Raw genomic sequence first — 20399 nt, 5'->3', positions numbered from 1 at the left:
CAACAGTCATTTTCCAACACCAGGAGAATGAATATATAGGAGGCGAATGAAGAGGTGTTTGACATTTGTACACTTTATCACAACTCTGATTATGTGTGTCAGTGATCTGCAGTATTTTCCGGTGTCCAGGCTTCTTCTTATTGTATTTGGCTACATTGTTCCCACACTTCAGCCCCACACGAAGAGGCGAGCGACATATTATTGTGTTAATAAGGGTCTATGAATTTTGTTTTATTTTTAGAATTTTTTAGCAGTGTTTAAGAATTGTGGTGAAATCAGGTTTTTTTTTTATTCCATTAGGAGTCAACAGATTTATAATGGCCCAAACCTAGAAGCTTGGTCTCTCTTGCAGCATGATCAAATGCAATGTTCTGTATAATATGATCTGAGAATACACATATGAGAATTACCAAGAGAGTCTGAATAGACTGTAGATCCCAATTCAGCAAGTCGTTAAAGTTGGCAGTCACTGGATTCTAATTCACCGGATCCAAACATTTTTCAGAATGACACATTCGTAAGCTAGATGGCTAGCGGCTGGGGGATGGGGTCTAGGTCCTTCTTAACCCAACCACATCCCCACATTACAGCCACATGCATCTGTGTGTAGCCATGACTCAAACCTCTAACTCCAGCCATGACCACCAGACAACCCTCCTCACGTGCTGGCCTGGCACCCCAGTCTCGACATGCACAAAATTAAATTCATGTTCTCCACCTTCCCACCCCCAAACCTGCTCCTCTTCCTATCTCAGTAAACAGCCTCCTCATCCATCCAGAGCTCGTGCCTGGGAGTCATCCTTGACACCCACACCACCCTGGCCCAAAATTGACAAACGATGTCTTCACAACATGTGAAAGCCTCATAATCTACAGCCTGAGAAACCAAAACATAACCTACTAAACTAACCATCCCTGAAATAGATGTTTAATAGGCACATCAGTGTGATTCAGTGCCTGCTATTCCTCCAGAAGACAAATTGACTTTTTCAACCACTTACTTAAAGTATGTGGTAGTTCACACAGAAAACAAACTCCGAAAGTGGGGATGGAGTGGGGAGAGGAGCCCTACCAGCCCATCCGTACAACGTGCTGCCCGTGTCCCTGACCCTGGCATTAATCAGCTTTCCTGAGAATTTTCGAAGAGGTCTGGAATCTGCGCGCAGACTTCTTTATCACCTCTAACCTGGAAATTTAATTCGACTCCCTAGATTTAATCATTTAACAGGAGTTTGTTTTATTTTTCCCCTCCAAAGAAATGATTAATTTCTCAAGCAGATACTGTGGTCTATCTCTTTCACAAGGTGGTTGAGGGCAGCAGATGAAATGATCTATCTAGAGCATTCATTCTGAAAACTACAAAACAGTATGGACATGCAAAGGGTACGGGGTTTATTCCATTCTGGAAGAAGCCAACCATACCACAGATCATCTGACACTGAGGACATTCTTTCTCACCCACTGGACTTCCCAGTGGGATTTCTCTCTACCTTCTGAAGCCTCGGCTCCCGGGCAGGAAGCAAGGAGCTTCCCCCTCTCGTCCGTGACGTTTCCCTGGATGGTGACACTTCTGCTGAGTAGCACCACCATGACCTTTAAAACACGGCGCTCTCCAGCCACCCAGTTCTCTGTGGCATTGTGGGAATATCTGGGGGGGGGAAAAAAGAAAAGAAAAAAGGCACATCTGAAGATATCACTCCAAACCTTATTAGGAATAATAAACCACTAAATTAGCCAAATTCTCCATCTGGGTCTCTATTTCTTTAGAAACTCGGACACAGAAGAGTGAACTACAGGCACAAGCATATGGAAGTTAGGAACTAGGCTGGCTATTGCTCTGACCACTTACTACAAGGTGAAAGTTCTAGAGCCTTACAGGAGAAAGTTATTTAAGATGTCTGGTGGGGAGGGTATAGCTCAGTGGTAGAGTGTGTTGGTAAAGTGTGTGCTTAGCATGCACAAGGTCCTGGGTTCAATCCCCAGTACCTCCATTAATATAAATAAATAAATAAGCTTAATTATCTCCCTCCCCTCCACCAAAAAAAAGTCTAAGGTCCCACCATATAGCACAGGGAACTATATTCAATATCTTGTAATAATTTACAATGAAAAAGAATATGAAAAGGAATATGTGTGTGTGTGTGTGTGTGTGTGTATAACCAAATCACCATGCTGTACATCAGAAACTAACACAGCCTTATAAATTGACTAAACTTCAATAAATAAATAAACTTAGCATTTCACTACCTAAAAAAAAGTCTAAATCTTCAAAATGTTTCATGCTGTGTAATTTTCTTGTCAGAATGTCTAGCATTATTTAATGTTAAAAAAAATTATTGAAAGATAAACACATGTTCAGACTCCAGCACAGTTAAGATCTCATCTCCTTCTGTCCAAACGGAGCCATGCGGACATGCAGTACCTCAAGGGTGACCTCAGATGGAGGTCTGCATGGTGCACTGTGTCCACGATGACAGTCTCTTCTGTGGGCTTGGCACCTTGGGCACCCGCCCTGCTGAGGATGACGACCTCCTCCCCAGGGTGCCAGTCCACCGCGTCTTCCAGGGCCAGCACTGTGTCCTGGGCACGGGCAGCTGCTCGAAGATGGGTGACCACTACCTCTGGGAGCGAACCTAAAGCAAGTCCGGGGGAAACTTGCCTTTAGACATGTTAAAAGTTACTATGAACGTGATGTTATTCAGCCAAGGAATCCTGTGAAAGAAGAATCCGGGAGAGCAACAGGGTGCGATGGGCATCAATGCCTTCATTTTTTTTTTTGGATATTAGTTTTCCTGTGTCTCACATGGTGGCAATAAAAGTCATCCAGGATAGAGATGGGTATGGGGTGAAAAACACAGGAATTGGAGCCAGACTGACTCTACAACTGAATCACAGACTTGCCGTATTCTGACTCTGTTCCTTTGGGTAATACACTCAAAGGTGGGTTTCCGTTCCCTCGGTTACAAAGCGGAAGCAGCAGAGCCTTCCCCCGTGGGGGTTTTGGAGGATTCAACGAGATAAGATCACTGAAACAGCTAGTGTGGACCTGGCCACGTAACAGACCCTCAATACAGTCTCGTCTTCTCTCTTCCTTCCCTGCATCACGCCGTTGAGGATGAAATGTACCACCTCTTTCTTATTCCAAATTAAAACCAATGGCTAGCAGCCTCTCCAAGATGGATGTTCCCAATGAATTTCTAAACTGAAGACTTTCACTCACGGTACAAACAGTGATAGCAGAGTTCAAAATCACCCTCAGAATGGGTGGGCTAGGTCTCAGTGTATCAAATGATCTCTTTATATTCTAGCACAGGGCGCGTCCAGGACAGGACTGTTAAGCAAAGCTGAAGAAGGGGGCGCTTGCGACTCTGGATACCTTGGTTTCTAGGCTGCAGTGTATCCACCTGACCTTCCCCAAATCCAAACGCTGCTCCTTAACCAGCATCAATTCAAGAAGGTAGTCAGGCTTGTAGTTTACTCTGGTCTTCCCCAGCAAGGGTCAAGGTGAAGAGTTTTCCACGCCATTATCTGAAGCAACCCCACTCCTTCTTCTTTCCTCCCCACATTTCCTTCCTCCTTCACGATAGATCATAATTTACCGTTAGCCCACAGCAACTTCCTGTCCTCCCTTTTTGCACTAAAGTAATAATACTTGAATCTCTAACTACAGAGGTGGCCAACAATAAATCATTTTCAAATTATTTTTAACTTCCCTCTTTATTTATTTGTCTATGGGCAGAGAGCGGGGTGGGCACTTGTGCCAGTAACGCTGTTCTAGGCTTAGAAAAGGTCTCTGGGTTAATGATGTAATTTCCGAAGTTTACCCGGGCAATAATTTCGTCTTGAAAAAATTCACAGAGTTCAAAATTTCTAATTATAGAGCAGGTGAAAATTAAGACATAAATCATCCCCAAAGAAAATCATTTTAATTTTATTTCTGTTTGGATGCTTTAACCTTTGGGAACAATAAATGAAATAAAGTCTAGTCAGATGTATATGCATACGTACATGTGAATGTCTCTGATCTGCTCTTGAACGTCTACACAGAAAAATCTCTACCACGCGGGGAAAGTGTTTGCCAAAGACAAAATGCTATTAAATGCTGTGGTTGGTGGGTCACATACTCAATCAACACACAAAAACACCTACTGTGCACCCATCAACAAGCAGCAACACATGGCAGAACCAAGAGTAGGGACAACAAAGATATTCCTCAACTGGTCATTCTTACCCATCATAGTCAATCAGAATGAATGGGGGGAAATCACAGAGAAGCTTTGAAGTGAATTTTCAACTCAACATAAACTTAAGTCCTTTCAAATGTTGACAGAGCCTCTGTAAAGCAGTAACTTCAATTAAAAAAAAAATCCACAAACATTATTGAGAACTTAGAATAAACCCAACTTGTGCTGAGCAGTGTTATTCTGAACTTAAGAACTGTTGGTTTTCTGAGTTTTCTCTTGTTTTCCGTGTAACAGATCGTACAGATCAGGAGGCTGAAATACTGCTTCAAGGACAAAAACACTCAGTAATGAGATGTCAGCACTAAATTCTGAAACCAGGTCTTCTGAATCCAGAACCAGAGAACTGGACACATAATGGAATTCCTGGCCTCTGGAAATTACTGTATATTAACTGTATCAAATTAGCTCTCTTACAGTTTTTTTATTTTTTTTAATTTAATTTTATTTTTTTAATTAAAAAAAATTTTTTTTAATTTTCCTCCTTAACGGAGGCACTGGGGATTGAATCCAGGACCTTGTGCACACCAAGCATGCACTCTACCACTAAGCTATACCCCCAACCCCTACCCAATCAGCTTTGATACTCAAAACATTATATTCTGTACTTTATAAATATTATTTAAAGGTGGACCACCTGACTTCTCTGCTGAAGACAGCACTGCACGTTTCAAACATGAATCATTTCACGTCACAGAACACGTAAGAAACCCAGGTTGGGCGGCTCCCTTCCTTCCTGTACCACAGATCAAAAAACATTAAAAAATACAGTCTAGAAAGCTCCATCGTTTATGCATATGCTTCCAGAAAAAAGTGTTAGGCTCTTCACTTATAATTTAATACAACGTTGAATCTCTTCAGGCTTTCAACATTGACCTGTTAACCAACAAACTATTCATCTCCTCCCACTGATGGCTTCTACTCAGAATTGTATTTCTTACAAATTATTGTGCAAGCGTTTCAGAGCCATCCATCCATAATTTCACAGGCCCAGAGAGCCCTCCTGCCAAACAAGCATGGAGAGAAAGAAAATCATCTTTGCAGGTTAACACGCTCTAAAATCACTAATTGTCCACTGTTTCGTAGGACTTCAGTCTTTCAATTTCTTCCAAACTAATCACTGCCAAGACCTTTCCAAATCAGTAAAGGGGGCGGGGATGGGAGTGGAGGAAGGGAGGGAGAGGGAGGGAAAAATCGTTTCCTTAGACTAATGTTCACATCAGGAAAGAAAACATAGCGAAACTCACAAAAGAACTAGAAATAGCTTTCTCCAATATATGCAAATTATTTCCTCATATTTCTGCATGCAGCTTCACCATTATCTGTAGCAAAACAGTAAGTGCCATCTTATCTTTTGTGTCGATGAATGTCTGTCAAGCACAGGGACACTTGCGGAAGAAGATAAAAATTCATTCAGTAGATATTTATTGAATCCTTTCCATGTGCTAATAAATGCATGTGCTGTTCTGGGTACTGGGGATACAATAGTGAGAAAAAACAGCCCCAAATCCCTGCCTTCATGTAATTTGTATTCTAGTGGCATTCAGTTTTAGATGACCATTTCAGACAGCTTACATTTTAGATGTTTAAGAGAATATCCAAGGTTGAATCTGGCGCTCAGAAGAGAGGTCCAAGACTTGATATATAAAAAATATATAATTGGAGGTTAACTCTGGAAATGAGTGGGGTTACTTGAGAGAAGGTATATATTGTAAATGAAGAATACTTAAGGCCGAGCCCATGGGAACATCGTCCTTCAAATATGAGGTAGATGAGGAGGAACATAAGAAGAGAAGAAGGAAGAAGACCAAAAAATGAAGATAATACTGACTCATAATTTTTTAAAATGCAGTGGAGAGAAAGTCTTCGTCCAACTGCTTGAAGACTCATTCCTTTCCCATCTCCTTGCTCTTTTTTTTGTAATTTTTAAGCTTTGAGCACCTGCCCAGCATTTCCTGGACTTGAGCCCTGTTTCCTACTGTTTATTTCATCCGGTTGCCAATAGAAGGCAGGGTGCCTTGGTAGCAGGCCGTGAGCACAGAGAGGAAAGGGCTGGAGAGAAAGCCCTGCCTTTCTACTGTTTCTTATTTCCTCTTCCTCCCACCGGCACCTGGCCCAGACTGTTGGATCATACTCTTCCCCCGACAACAGTCGGAAGTGTAAGGACCCAGAGGATGTAGAGAAACACTGACCCCTGATGATTACTCCACCTCTCACCTAAGCTGGGCCTCTCTCCTCCCAGAACCCACCCTGTGCCAGGCCACTGTGGCACCTTGGGGCCACAGAAGCCACTCTTGGAGCAGAGGGACTTAGCCCCCTCTGTCACTAGAACTCAGAAAGAAAAGAGAGTAGAGCCCACTTTGTTCTTCTAATACACAGACCAAGGCCTGTAACCACAAGGTTTATCAGCATCCTTTTAAAACAAATGTATTCCAAGTTGCAAACAGCCAACTTAGAAGGGAGCTCTTTGAATCCAAACCATTGGTGAATTGGAGGTGATCCAATTTACTGTACTTCCGAATACAGTAGCATTAATACAAGACTCTCTGGTAGACCACAGTGAGGGAATGGGGATAATTTTCACGTACCATTTCCCTCTGCCCTTGAGAACCATTTGCTGGGATTTCTCCCTTGGAGGAAGACAAATCCTGGCAGAAAATCCCACATGAGCCTGGTTAATCTCCAGCGGTACTGACCAAGCCATCCTCTAAATGCACAGATCAGTTGGCTGCATCCACAGCTGGTCAGCAAACATTTCTGCTCTGTGATGAAAGAACCAGGTGCCACGTCTGTTCCCAGTGCTAAGAACTTTGCCATTCTTTTGGCCCAAAGGTTTAGACCAAGGCTAACCAAGGTTATCTGGATAGGACAATGAGCCCTATTCTGACTGAAGGCCTTCTCTAGAGATATAAAAGAATGGTCAACTTCTGTTTTTAACCAATCTGAGTTTTGCTATTGCTACGGTGATTAAAAAGTTACTGAAAAGAATCAAGGGATGAACTTATTTGCAAAATAGAAACAGACTCATAGAAAACAAACTTCTCTCTGCTTCCATCATTGCATCTCCTCCTCTGACTCTTCCTGGATCCCTCTGATAATGACCAATGTGGTTACATTGAGCCCATCCAAAGTATCCAGGATAATCTCCCACTTTTTAAATCATTAACTTAACCACATCTGCAAAGTCTCTTTTGCCAATTGAGGTAAACTTCATGGGTTCCAGGAATTAGGATGTGAACATATCTGAGGACCATTTTTTCATCTTACCACAATGCATTGTTGAATAAATAGTGTTGAGAAAATTGACCAGCCATTTGAAAAAACAATTAGATGACTGACTTATACACTATAGCAAAATAAATTCTAGATGGACTAAAGAAGGGGCTGGCACACATTTTCTGTCAAGGGCCAATCAGTGAATAGATTTTGGTCCACAGACCAGGTGGTCTCTGTTAACTACTCAGCTGTCATGGTGGCATGAAGCTGGCACAGATGACACTTCAACATGTGCATGAGCATGACTGTACTTCAATAAAACTGTTTGCAAAAATAGGCAATGGGCCAGATTTGGCTCATGGACCATCATTTGCTGACCCTGGATTAAAGATACTAATATGAAAAAAAAATAAAGTACCAGGAAACAGATAGGTACATTTTCGCATAGTCTTGTACAGGAAAGAGTTTTCCAAAAATTAAAGGCAGGAGCCATAAAAGAAGATACTTGTAGATCTGCCATCTCAGGGATTAGAAAATGCCATAAAGAGGCTGAAGGTGAATAACCAGCTGGGGAAGACGCAGGTTCTTTGTGCCTGTTTCAAGAACATTACAAAGGGAGCCAAAAGGAACAAAGACCCACTTAGAATCCCAAAATAACCTGAAAAAAAGAAATTGAAGAGAATGTTCCAGAAACCTGGAAGGAGCCCCTTCTGTTTGTCTTTCTGCCGCAGGGAAACACCAGCTATGCGTACTCAAAACAGTACTCAAAACATCCATCCCACGAAGAGGATGGATGAGCGTCAGCCACCTCCCCTCCCAGGTCCCCGTCCCGCCATCTCTGAGATGAAAGAAACAACCCCAGTCGTTGCAACGCCACAGAGCTGCTGTGAGAGTTAAGTGAGCAGAAAGAATGAGAAGCAGCTTTGAAATACAAAGTGCCGGCATCTGGGTAGAATCCAATTTTCACAAATACTGAATATAATGCTCAATTCAACGATACTCCTTCTTCAGGACCAGGCTGAAAGCAATGCTATTAATCCTACTGCTTTGATGATACCTATGGGAGAATTCTCTTTGAAGAGAAAAAATCTCACTCTCCTGTGTAGGCAGCCTTCCATTTCCTTAGCAAAGCTGAATTCCTTCTGGGACTTGAAGATGTTAAAAAATGCAAAAATCTCGATGACATGAACTTTTTAACAAACTAAAAGAGGGTTACTAAGACTGAAAAGCACCGCAGTGGTGGAAGAGTGCAGGAGGCCGCTGGAAAACGCAGCCAGGTGGACAGGCTCGGGACCTACATCAGACAGCGCGCGATAACCACGTTAGAAATTTTGGACATCAGCCTGCGAACAATGGGAAGTCGCAGAAGAGTTTTGGCAGGTGCGTAATATGAACAGATCTGTGTTTTTAAGAGATCACCCTGGCTCCAGGGTCAACAATGAATCAGAAAGGGCTGAAAACGGCAGTCAAAAGACGAACTAGAAAGCTTAAGCAATAGTCCAGGCACAAGACAATAGCGTCATGAACTAAGGGCACAGTCACGGAGGTGGAGAGAAGTAAAAGGGCGCGTGAGCTATCCAAGAATTCAAACCAAGACCTGGTGGTGGACACAAGAGGAGGAAGCCATAGAGCAGGTGGTGTCAAGAATGACAACCAGGCTTCCAGCTGGCGGGTTACCGGAAAGCAATAAACACCCTCCCAGCCTTCTTAGGATAACAATGAGACAGCTTCATCAAATCAAAACTGTCGGCATATCGTAAGAAAAATGACAACAATAACTAATGAGTAGCTACTCAATGCCCGCCCTTGGGCTAAGTGCTTTACTGGTTTTGTTTCATTTAAACCACCTAATAGCACCATGAGGAATGTTTTAGAATCATCTCCAACTTGTACATGGAAACTGACACACTGAGAAGTTGACCTTTCCAAGGTCCACCAGCCAATTGGTGGTAGAGATGTTTGTTCTCCTCTGTTCTTGGACCAACTGGCGATGCCAGACTTAGCGTCCATCAAGGGTAAAGTCCCCAGTGTCTCCTGTAGGCTTAGGGATAAAGAAGGAACACAAGCTGGTTGTCCACCTCCTTCGGAGCTCAGTCAAGAATTAGTCACGTGATACATCACTGCTCGCTAGAGGTTCTCTCTGACTTGGGCCACATCCTAATACTCAATATTGGTGCCTTCGCTGGCCATGACCCCAGTATGTACATATTTACACAAAAGAGTGGCCAGTTCAGATCAAGATCCATGTGGTCCTGGATCGCCCAACTAAAAACTTTCTTAAAATCAACCTCATTCTTTCAATAACACTTTCTAGGCAGAATAGAACCTAGAAAATGTCACAGTGTTATTAGGTACTTTTAATTCTAAATTTTCTATGACTTGTGTTTCTGTCCATGGTGGATTTGGTTTTGCTTAGTGAAGTAACTGACTGGGATTTTTCTTTTTTTCCCCCTAACTGAACTAAACAGGTTTGAAATACATTAGCAAAGGCTGTCCAGTAAAATTTTACTAATTTTCAATTCCAAATTAGTAAAAGTAGCGAAAATGTCAGATTGTCAAGCATTGTAAAAGTAGACAAGCTATTGTTTCTACCTGCTCATTCTCTTCTTCTGGCTTCTGCTTAAGTTCTTATTCCATTATTCACACAACATGTATTTCTTGAAAGCCTTAGGATTAACTTTGGCCCATCACTGACGCTGCCACTGTGACCAGGGCTGTGGTGCTCTTATTGGCCAGGACGGAGCAAGGGTGTGACTGACCACCCAGAACTACGTGGTTTGAGATTGATGGAGGAATGGAGGACGGTTTCTAAAAGTTAGAGGTCTGTTATCTCACCAGAATAAGATGAGTCCAGGGACTGCTGTAGGCAGTGGGGATGTTGTAAATGAAAACAAACAAACAAAAAACAGGAAAACCCCTCCCCTCATGATGTATACATTCTACTATGGAAAACACTAGAATCAGTACAATACAAACGACAAATAAGCTGCATATAATATGTTCAATAGTATTAAAAGCTAAAGGGGGAAAACAGAGTCGGGGGATGTGAAGTCTTGACAGGAGGGATGTTGGAATTCACCCAGGGAGGCAGAGAGTCATCATTTCAGCTGGAGCTGCAGGGACCGAGTTCTGCCTCCGGGAGGAGGAGAGCCTGATGGGAAAATGAAGGCAACCCGGGAAAGCAGAACGCAGAGCTGCAGAGAGACAAAGCCCTAATGTCTTCACTGGAGCACCTGGACTCAGCTGCGCCTCAAGTTTTTTCAGTTACATGAGGCAATAAATGCCCTTATTTTTTGTTCAAATTGGGTTTTCTGTCACTTGTAACCAAAAAAGACCTGAGGAATGCCAACACTTTCAGGTATATATAGAAACCTAAAGTATCTTATAATGTGTTTCTAAGTGGGGATCCTGCTGTACTTGGGTTATTGAATGGCTAGAACTCATTTCTAATTAGCAGTATACATTTACATGCAAACACCCCAAATCCTAAAGACCTCGAAAACAGCATGTTCACTTTAACGCGTTTAAACAAGTTCCTGAAAGTGCGCTTTATACTCCTAACTCCAGGGACCCTTTTTTTATACACTGTTCCAAGGTCACTCCTGTCCAAGTCACGCAGTTACAAATTCTAAGGGATTTAAATTACAAACCGATGAGATTTTTACCAGGTATGTTTTTGCCATTGTGCACTTAGAAAACTGGTATTTTGGACTTTTCGGAAGCAGTATTAGGCAGTAATGGCACTGGTTATATTCTGGGAGACACAGAATTAAGGACCATGCTGTGATTAGAGAACCAGTCATCCAGCCACTGGCTACCCTCCACACTGAGAGTTCCAAGTACACTAGAACCATGCTCACCAGCGCTAACTTGACTGTGAAATGATGATCTGCCACGACAGACCAGCTGACCAGAACCCCAGGACTGAAGCATGTCTGAATTTAAGATTACAGAAAGTGACAAAGGGGTTTTCATTTTTCTCTTCCTTCTTCCTCCATTATATATGCGTTTGCCTGTTTGCTGGGATCTTTCTAGGTTCTAAGCTCTGTACTAGGAAATTTCTGGGCACTTTGGTTTGCCTCGTCTCACACTCCTGTTTTATTCAGCCTGCATACACCTAAATGTCATGCGATTTCAACTTTACACTCTGAGTTTGTGCAGCAATAAGTAGTGGACGATGTATATATCTCTGCCTGTGGGTTTCAGTCACCTCGAGATCTCAGAGATCAAACTAGAGTTAAAAGCTTAAGATTTTTGCCTAAGTTGCTGAGAGGACACCTATGTTTCTGTCTGCCCATCATCACTCCACTCTGAGGCTGGCCACCCTCCTTTCTTTTGGAGAACAGCTCCCCAGAACACGCACTCATGCAAGGACGCAAACATACACACGCGCACCACACCGCCTCCCTGGCCGCCCTGGTCAAGGCAGAGCTGTGTCTTCTCCCCTGGCCTTGTCTCCCTGACACTGACGGTTGGGAAAGTGACTTGATCCAGAGCGATCACAATGCCCTACCCCCCTGGACAGTGTGTAGAGCTCTAAGCTTGGTAGGCAAGTCAAGTCCAACTCTCTGAGGTCTTCCCTGGTGATTCTCGGAAGTCGCCGTAGGACACAGAGCTCTCCCCTTGGTGATGGAAACTGAAGCCCACGTGAACCCAGGAAAGGCAGTGGCCACACAGACGAAGCCATTAAGGGGCAAATGAAGCCAACACAGGCAGAGACCCAGAGGGGAGAGACTGAGGGTGGATTGAAGGTGGGCACCCTCCCACCCATCCTTTGTATGCTTGCACTGGGTTTCTGTCCCTTAAAGCCAAACAGTTTAAAAGTAATAAAGAGACATGTTGAAAGTCATGCCATGGAAACCACTATGGTTTCTATTCCAGCCCAAAGGAATGAGAGACAGAGGAAAGGGAAGAGTCATGGTCCAGAAGAAAACGTAAGGAACAGGGGCGAGAGGAGTCAGGGATGCAGAAGAGACAGGACTGGAAATGTTTGATCAGACGACAAAAGAGCAGAGATCTGAAAATATATGGTTGGTTACAGGGTAACTGTTATATAAGATGAAAATGGGCTCTGGAGAGTCAGCCTTCATCAAAGAACAGACTGCTGGAAATCTCTCCAACTCCATCAGTCTTGGGGAAATAAGGAATCACACAAAGAGAGACCCTGAATGCCTCAAAGGATCCACACACCACAGTTAGAAGGATGAGCTACAAGAATCGTTTTCCAACACGATTTCAGCAATACAACTCTTTCTTCCAATGTACTATTACTTAACACCAGTATAGACTAGAGATCAAAGCAATGAATCAATTACTTGGGGAATTTAATCCTTTACTGCATGATTCCCAAATACTTCATTATTCATGGAGCTGCTGAAGTTCCCCCAGGAAACATGCAGATTTTGTAGAGCCCGGTACGAAAACCCCTGGCCAACGCATGTGTGTCAAGTCCATGCCCACAGTACCGGACTTCCAGACAGGCTGATACCCTTTGGCAATGACAGTAAGAGCTCCTACAGAAACCATGGAGTTTAAATACAGATATGTGCAGTTCGGGATTAACGGACACACTGTTACATATAAAACAAACAACGGGGACCTACTGAACAGCACAGGGAACTGTATTCCATATCTTGTAATAACCTATAATGAAAAAGAACCTGAAAAGAAAATACATACACGTATGTATATGTATAACTGAATCACTTTGCTGTACACCTGAAACTAACATTGTAAACTGACTACACTTCGATAAAAAATAAATTTTTTAAACGAAAAATAAATATAGCTACTTGGTATTTTGAGAAGGGAAGCAAACTATATCTAACCTCGCTTGTTTAGACTATTTTTTCCCTATTTATTCCTACCAGATTCTGCTGTTCCTAGGATTACACTCGCGTTTTCCTCTACCGTGCTCCCACATTCTCGCTTCTCCCAGAAACTGCCACCTATATTTAATGCTTGATCTTGTAATTTCTTGAAAAGGACAAAGACCAAAGTCCATTCAAGGCCAGAAGACAGCTTTTTTCTCCTAAGAAACTGTCAGCCAAGTTTCTCAGGGAGGAACTGGAAATAAAGTGAGAGACATTGATAAATTTCCCTTCTGAACAATCAATAAAAGCTCCACCGTCCTGCTCAGACTCCCACTGTGGAAGCAAGGGCCGTAATTACATTGTCAAAAATTCAAGTTGCCCAGGCTGACAGCGACCCCCTGGAAGAGTGACATGTGATTGGCACTGGGTTTAGGGCGGGGAACGCAGATTGGCAGGCGGAGTGGGGAAGGCGAACGGCAAGATTGTGAAATTTCCTCTTTGACGACAAGCACCCAAACCCCAGACCACTTTGCCTCTCTGGAGGAACCTGAGACCCTTTAGTCATTTAACACATCAAAGTGAGCAGCTGACCCAGTTTACTGAGCCATCTGATCTCCACCAGAGATTCAGAACACCGCCTGCCTCCATCCACTCCCAAACCCAGAGAGAGAGAAAGGCAGACTGGTGTCAGGCAGACGCGTGTCAAGTCTGTGCACACGATACCTAGGCTGCGTGTGTGCATGTGTGCGCATGCGAGGTTGGCGAGGGGGGCTGAGCATGTGAGTGTATGAGAATTTTTCTACATTAAAAGAAAAACACAAAACATGCTTTCAGCTCCATCTTTCTTGGTGACAGCTGACCAGCAAAGCCCATTTGCTTAGCAATTTTGGTCAGCAATCTATGGTCAGAATCAGCTGCAGCAGAAGGGTAGCAGGGAGCAGCGCTGAAGAATGAGACAGGAGGGAGGAGGTGGGGAAGCTGGACCACCGGCACGCAGACCCGTTTGTGCGATTCTCTAGGACGGAGCTGGTGTGAACTTCTCCATCAGCCGGGCCTCTTCCTGTTGGAACACTTGCCCTGCATCTGGCTAGTCTACAGCTGATGCGAATAGTTTCCAAGAAGCCTTCACTGTAACCACGCCCACAGCAGGTTACCCGCCGCTGGGAAGCAGCTGGACCACAAAAGATCAAAATCAAAAGGTGTTCGCAGGGTGGTGGGAACAGAGCGGAAGATGCCTGGAAATGTTGTTACAACATTTCCCGATCTCCAAAGCTAAAACCTCTCTCTCGGCTGTGATGCAGAGAGAGACAAGGAAATTAACCAGAAGAAAAATCTCTATGCTGAGCTGGACCCAGGCCAACAGAATTCCCTCCCTCCCTCACCCCTGAAAGAAAATATAAGATCACTGGCACTGGGTCCTCACTGCTTGGGGGGAAAATCATCAGAACAGCCATAACCAACAATGCTTGAGGTTCCTGAGTGCCAGTTCCCAAGCGGTAAGTCTGTGAGGTGGGGGCTGTTTCCCTGGCTTTATAGAGATTCATTTGCCCGAGGTCAGAGCTGATAAGCCACAGATGGACGGATGTCTGATGTTGACTTACGTTAACCACTAAACACAGTGTCTCTCCACGTGGAGTCAGGGGGCCTCCTGAATCAAATCACCCAAGGGTCCCCGTGAAATGCACGCTCCTGGGGCCACGCCAGGCCCACCGAGTCAGATTCTGGGGGTGAGGACTAGAAACCTGGATTTTGAAAATCTTCCCGGGAAGAGCCTTCCGTGCACAGAAGTTGGTGAATCTCCTCACTACGTCCTCCTGGGAAGCTGAGTGAACGTAGGGTCTTCGGGGACTTTCTGGAGGCAAGGCAGTGAATCAGACTGCTCACTGTTTTGCATACTTGACAGCAAAAGAAAATTAGTTTTCCCTTCAAGCCCCAAGTGTCACCAGACCCCACCTCTGGCCCTGGGAAGAGGCCAGTGAAATTATGTAACGATTTTAACCGTGATCTACCACCTTGCCGCCGGAGGGGAAGACTGTTTGAGACCTCAGGTGGTGAGGGAGAGGGAAGAGGAAAGAGGATTGATGAACCACCGGCTGTAGCTGGAATGCTCTGGTGGAGACCGGGGCAGGGCCCCCCTCCCAGCCGGTGGCTGAGCACTTTCCTGCGTAATGTCTCTTTCAAATGAATGAGATGCGGCAGCCTCACCTCAGTGAGGAAAGCAGCTTGACTTCGCCTGTGTCGTGTGCAAGCTCTCGGGTCCACCAGAGATCCTACGCGTGCCTGTATCGGCTGGGTAAAGCAGATGATGACTCCCTACCCCTGGGAATACAGGGAAGGGGAGGGGGAGGGAGAAGATGGAAATGAGCAGAGCAGAGGGAGAGGAGGTGTCCGCACTCTCGATATGCGGGAACATCACAGGGAGAACAGAGCAAACACTCTTGTAACGTTCAGAATTCTCAAAACACGTTAGAAGCAACTAATTTCACAAGGGCACCAGAGAGCTTCTCAACTTGACCTCTGTTAAAACACAAAGGCTTAGGAGCATAGGGTCCACTGACAACACAAGCACAGAAAGGTGTGTTCGTAAACGCTTTCGCTGATCCGTCACAACAGGATGTGAGCAGGAAGGGGCTGGAATGAAAGAGGCCCAGTGAGAGAATTAGTTAGGAGAGTTTCCCTGCTCTTCAGGTGGATGTCCATTCTAGCAAGAGCCATGCCATCTGCATCTTCTAGGACAGTGGTTCTCAAACCAGAGGGTCCCTGTTAAGCTTCGGGGCCCGTCAGATGGTCTAGGGGCTGCTGAACCCCTCATCTGTGCCTGCTTGTCCCCCAGCTGCGTTGTTTTCAACGGTAAACAGCAGCACGTTGGGCTGGTTAGACTGGAGCAAACACTTGCCAACCACGGCGGGTGTGTGACTGGGAGAAGCCCTCGTGGACCCTGGGCTACAAGATCCATCAGTCTAAGTGCTCACTGACCAAGACAGGAAGAAAAGAGTCCTCCTTAGAAGCAGAGTGTAAGAGTCAATAGGACTACCCAGCCTTACAAAAAGAATAAAATAATGCCATTTGCAGCAACATGTCTGGACCTGGAGATCATCATACTAACTGAAGGAAGTCAGATAGAGAAAGAAAAATACCATATGGTATCATTTATGTATGGAATCTAAAAATAATGCCACAAATGAACTTATGTACAAAACAGAAACAGACTCACGCACATAGAAAACAAACCTATGATTACAGGGAGGGAAAGAGGGTGGGAAGGGATCAATTGGAAGTTTGGGATTTGCAGATACGAACTACTACATATAAAATAGGTAAACAACAAGTTTATACTGTACAGCACAGGGGACTATATTCAGCACCTTGTAATAGCCTATAATGAAAAAGAATATGAAAAGGAATATATGTATGTACATGCATGACTGATACATGATGCTGTACACCAGAAATTGACACAACATTTTAAACTGACTATACTTCAAGTTAAAAAATTTTTTTAATTTTAAAAAAAAATCAATATGGTAGGCATTTTGAATTTGTCTAGACGGTTATCAGTTTTTTAATCCTGACAAAATCCTGATACCCTCAGTGTCTATCACTCTGGCTGGTCCATGGTTAATACACGCTTGACGACAAGATCTCACTTCCTCTCACAGTAAGCCAAAAAAAAAGGCAAAAGAGGGCTCTTTAGTAGACAATGATTGAGGGCCACAATTTGCAACAGACAGAGCCTTGATGGGGCAAAGCCATGTGCCCATGTCTGGAATAATTATTCCATGATAGGTGGTCGGGTTTTGTTTTGTTACGTCAGCCTGGAACTTCTGGTGTGGAGGATGTCACAGTTTCTGGAGGCGAGGCCACGCTTTTGATGTGATGTAATCAAAAGTACATAAGCGTCCACTGAAAGACGCTCTAAGCTCATCATGTTACCCTCCCATTTTCCAGTGGAAACCAGGGGTTATCCTGGCCCATTTCATAGTTTCTTGAATCTCAAGGAAAAATAAGAATTTTTTCCCCATTTTGCAAAGTGGGATGAGGTGAAGGTTAAAGGCAAACAAAACTGCAGGAGAAACACACTGCTGTCTAGTTCCTGGCTCCCTCCCCAGCCAGGAGTCCACAAACACCAACCCACCTGGAACAGGATTCTAGGCAGAATTCTAACTGAACCCCGTTCCCAGGAGGGAAAAACAACAAAACAACAAGAACAACAACAAAATGAAGCTGTGCAAGTTCGGCCTGTGATGCCACCAGGTACACAGCCAGGTGTAGGCTAAGGAGCAGTAAGGAACAGTGTCCGTCCGTTTTCACTGCGTCACACCTGCAGCTGCAAACTCAAATCGCAGTGGTTTGTGACAACCAAGGTTTCTTCCTCACTCACACACACGGGAAGGGGAGGCCGGCTGCAGCTGCCCCCTGATGTCACCAGTCAGGTTCCCAAGCTTAGGGAGCTGCCCGTAACCCTACAGGGGACAGGCTATTCTTAAGCAGAAGGAAAAGAGAAAAATGGCCAAAGTATCACAGTGGCTTGGAAAACTTCCAGCTGGCCATGCAGGACATCATTTCTGCTCCCATTCCACTGACCGAAGCAAGTCCAAGGGCAAGCCCACTCTAGTGGGACGGGGAAGTATCCACCCACAGGGAGGCACTGGAAGTCCCCTGACGGTGGGCGGAGATGTCTAATCTTCTTACAGAAAGGGGAGAAAATAATTGAGGACCACGGTATACTCAGCCATGAGTCTCATAACAATTAATATTCCCTATGCAAGGAAATAGTGTCCATGCTCTAATTGACTTCGTGGCTTCCGCAACTAACAGACGCTTAGAGAGACGTAACTAGACGTAACTAGAGAGACGTAAGGCGCTTCATCCTGTTCCCCATCGCCTGCACCTTGGCTGGGCACAGCTCTACCTCCTTCCCTCTCACTCACCATGTAGGGAAAGCGTGCCATTCCTCACCGCCAGGAACTTGACTCCATAGGGAAAGAAGGCGGCAGAGTGCGAACTCCCGTAGAGTCTGATGTGAGCTTTGCCTTGGAAGGGCTCGTCCTCGGATCCGACCCGGAGCTCTCCACCCTCAGAAACAAGGATGGCATGCGCCCTGAGCTCCACGGGTCCTGGGCCCAGGAAGACCAGCTTGCCTCCTGGTGGCCAAAGAGAAGATTGTCAGTCTCCGGGAAGATGAGGCATTCCTCCTCTGCACAGTTCCAATGTCTGATGAATACTCCTCGTCTACCCACCACTGCTGGAACACATACTTATTGTCTCTCGCCCTCTCTTCTAGAAGCCCTGTTGAGTGGATCAGACACCCAGGAGCAGAACCACTGTTTATATTACCAACCCTGCTTAAATTAGCTATCACAATTCCCTGCAGCTTTCTTTATATTATTTTCAATGACAATAACCTAAATGCCCAGAAATTTAGGACTGGTTAAATAGTAAAATGAGAAGATCGCCATTTTTACCATGTAATAGCAGCTTTAAACAGGAAAGAGGAATAGAAGGAAAATACGCCAAAATTATATGAATTGTGGTGAAAGGAAGTATAATTAGGCTGCATCATGACATTTGCTGCACTTTAGCTGACTAACATCCATTACCCCCCCTTTTTTTTTTTGATGACAGACCCTAATTTCCACAAGGAATTTTTCTGCTCCCTGAATAGAGCTGAGTGGGTGGGACTGTCAATCACAGTGTTTTATCCTACCATCGCCTGCGTCGTGTACCCAGGCTTCCAAAGGAAATCCGGGACAAAAAGGAAGAGGAGACTGGAAATGTTTCAGTCTCAGTAGTTCCAGTGGTGGTATCTTAACAGGCCTGAAATGAGGTCCTGTCTCTGAGATCCACACCTGCCGAGCCCCCTCAGCATGCCCTGACTGCTATCTGCTCTACACCTGATTTTTCCAGGCCTCCCGTCAATTCTGTAAGATCCCCAAAACCCTCCCAGTACATCTCCTGTTTTAAAGGAAACTTGGTTTCTGTCATCTGCAATGAAATAACCTTAACTAGTAAGGATGTTGTTTTGTTCTGTTGTCCAAATATTCTATAATATAAGAATATTATTTTATAATACAATTGCTTTATATTATGAAAAGACATACTTAACATATTAAAAGGCATATTCATCTTCATAATACTTTTCTTTAAAAGTATTTAGTACATTTGCATTTCACACAGAATCCTTCCAATGATGCCAAAAGAATTAAAACATCCCGTATACATCAACACTTTAACCTGAATGAGCTATCAAATTGATCTCACTCCTCCAAGTTGGAAAAAAGCATGAGACGAGACTTTTCTGTTCTATAATGAAGTGGTCAGACGTGTGCCATTCTATTGGAAACACCAAGGGATCTCTTTTCCGAACCCTACAGTAGCTCCCAATCTCACTCAGAATAAAAGTCAGAGTCCTTATACTGGGTCACGAGAAGGTCCCTCCTGACTCCCCACCCCACCTCCCATACCCGTCCCAGCATCTTCTAAAGTTCACTCTTTCACTCATCCACTCCAAAGGCACTGGTCCGCTTGTTGGTTCTGAAACAACCAGATACCCCTGGAACGTCTCCTGTCAGACACCCATGGGGCTCACCCCTCACCCCTGCTCCACCCTACCCCCACTCCACCGCATCCCTGTTTCCATGCAGATGCTGACTTCTCCCTGACGACCTCCCTCTCCAGGCTGGATCAAATAGCCTACCCTGGCCCCTTATGCACAAACATCTTCCTTTATACCACTTAGCATCAGACATACTATACACTTATATGTCTGCTGTCTGCCCTCCCCTCACTGGGACGCATGCTTGACAAGGGCACTTCCCTGCCTGGGTCACGTCCGCATTCCCGGTGCCTAGGGCAGTGACTGGCGGGGAGCTGGCCCACCACAGACAATTGCTGGGTAAATGAATACGTGGTTACATCCCTTAGCAAAATCTGTTTCAAGTACATGAATTTCCTCATGGACACACACACACACACTCCCATTTTCTCAGAAAGGGTGATTATTACATTGACTCTGTTAAGTGCACACACTGTCTCAGTGAGCTGAAGGTTGCCCAGGATGTGAGGAAGGCACCTGTCAGGAATGGTTCAAAAGGCAGATTCTGCTGTAAGAAGGAGGAACAGGCACTTC

The 20399-nt window shown here is 44.6% G+C and overlaps 1 protein-coding gene across 1 annotated transcript in view; it reads right to left on the bottom strand.

Annotated features, from left to right (window-relative positions):
• PKHD1 (PKHD1 ciliary IPT domain containing fibrocystin/polyductin) overlaps nt 1-20399 on the bottom strand; it is a 365190-nt gene that overhangs the window by 220096 nt on the left and 124695 nt on the right. Inside the window, exons 36-38 of the mRNA XM_072944834.1 lie at nt 18202-18414; nt 2423-2633; nt 1491-1648 (exon numbers count right to left, since the gene is read on the bottom strand). Of these exons, the coding sequence (XP_072800935.1) occupies nt 1491-1648; nt 2423-2633; nt 18202-18414 (582 nt within the window). The remainder of the gene's footprint in view (nt 1-1490; nt 1649-2422; nt 2634-18201; nt 18415-20399) is intronic.

The sequence above is a fragment of the Vicugna pacos genome, chromosome 20 (assembly GCF_048564905.1).
Source record: "Vicugna pacos chromosome 20, VicPac4, whole genome shotgun sequence".
Lineage (NCBI taxonomy): Eukaryota > Metazoa > Chordata > Mammalia > Artiodactyla > Camelidae > Vicugna > Vicugna pacos.
This window is presented reverse-complemented; position numbering and strand designations above follow the sequence as displayed.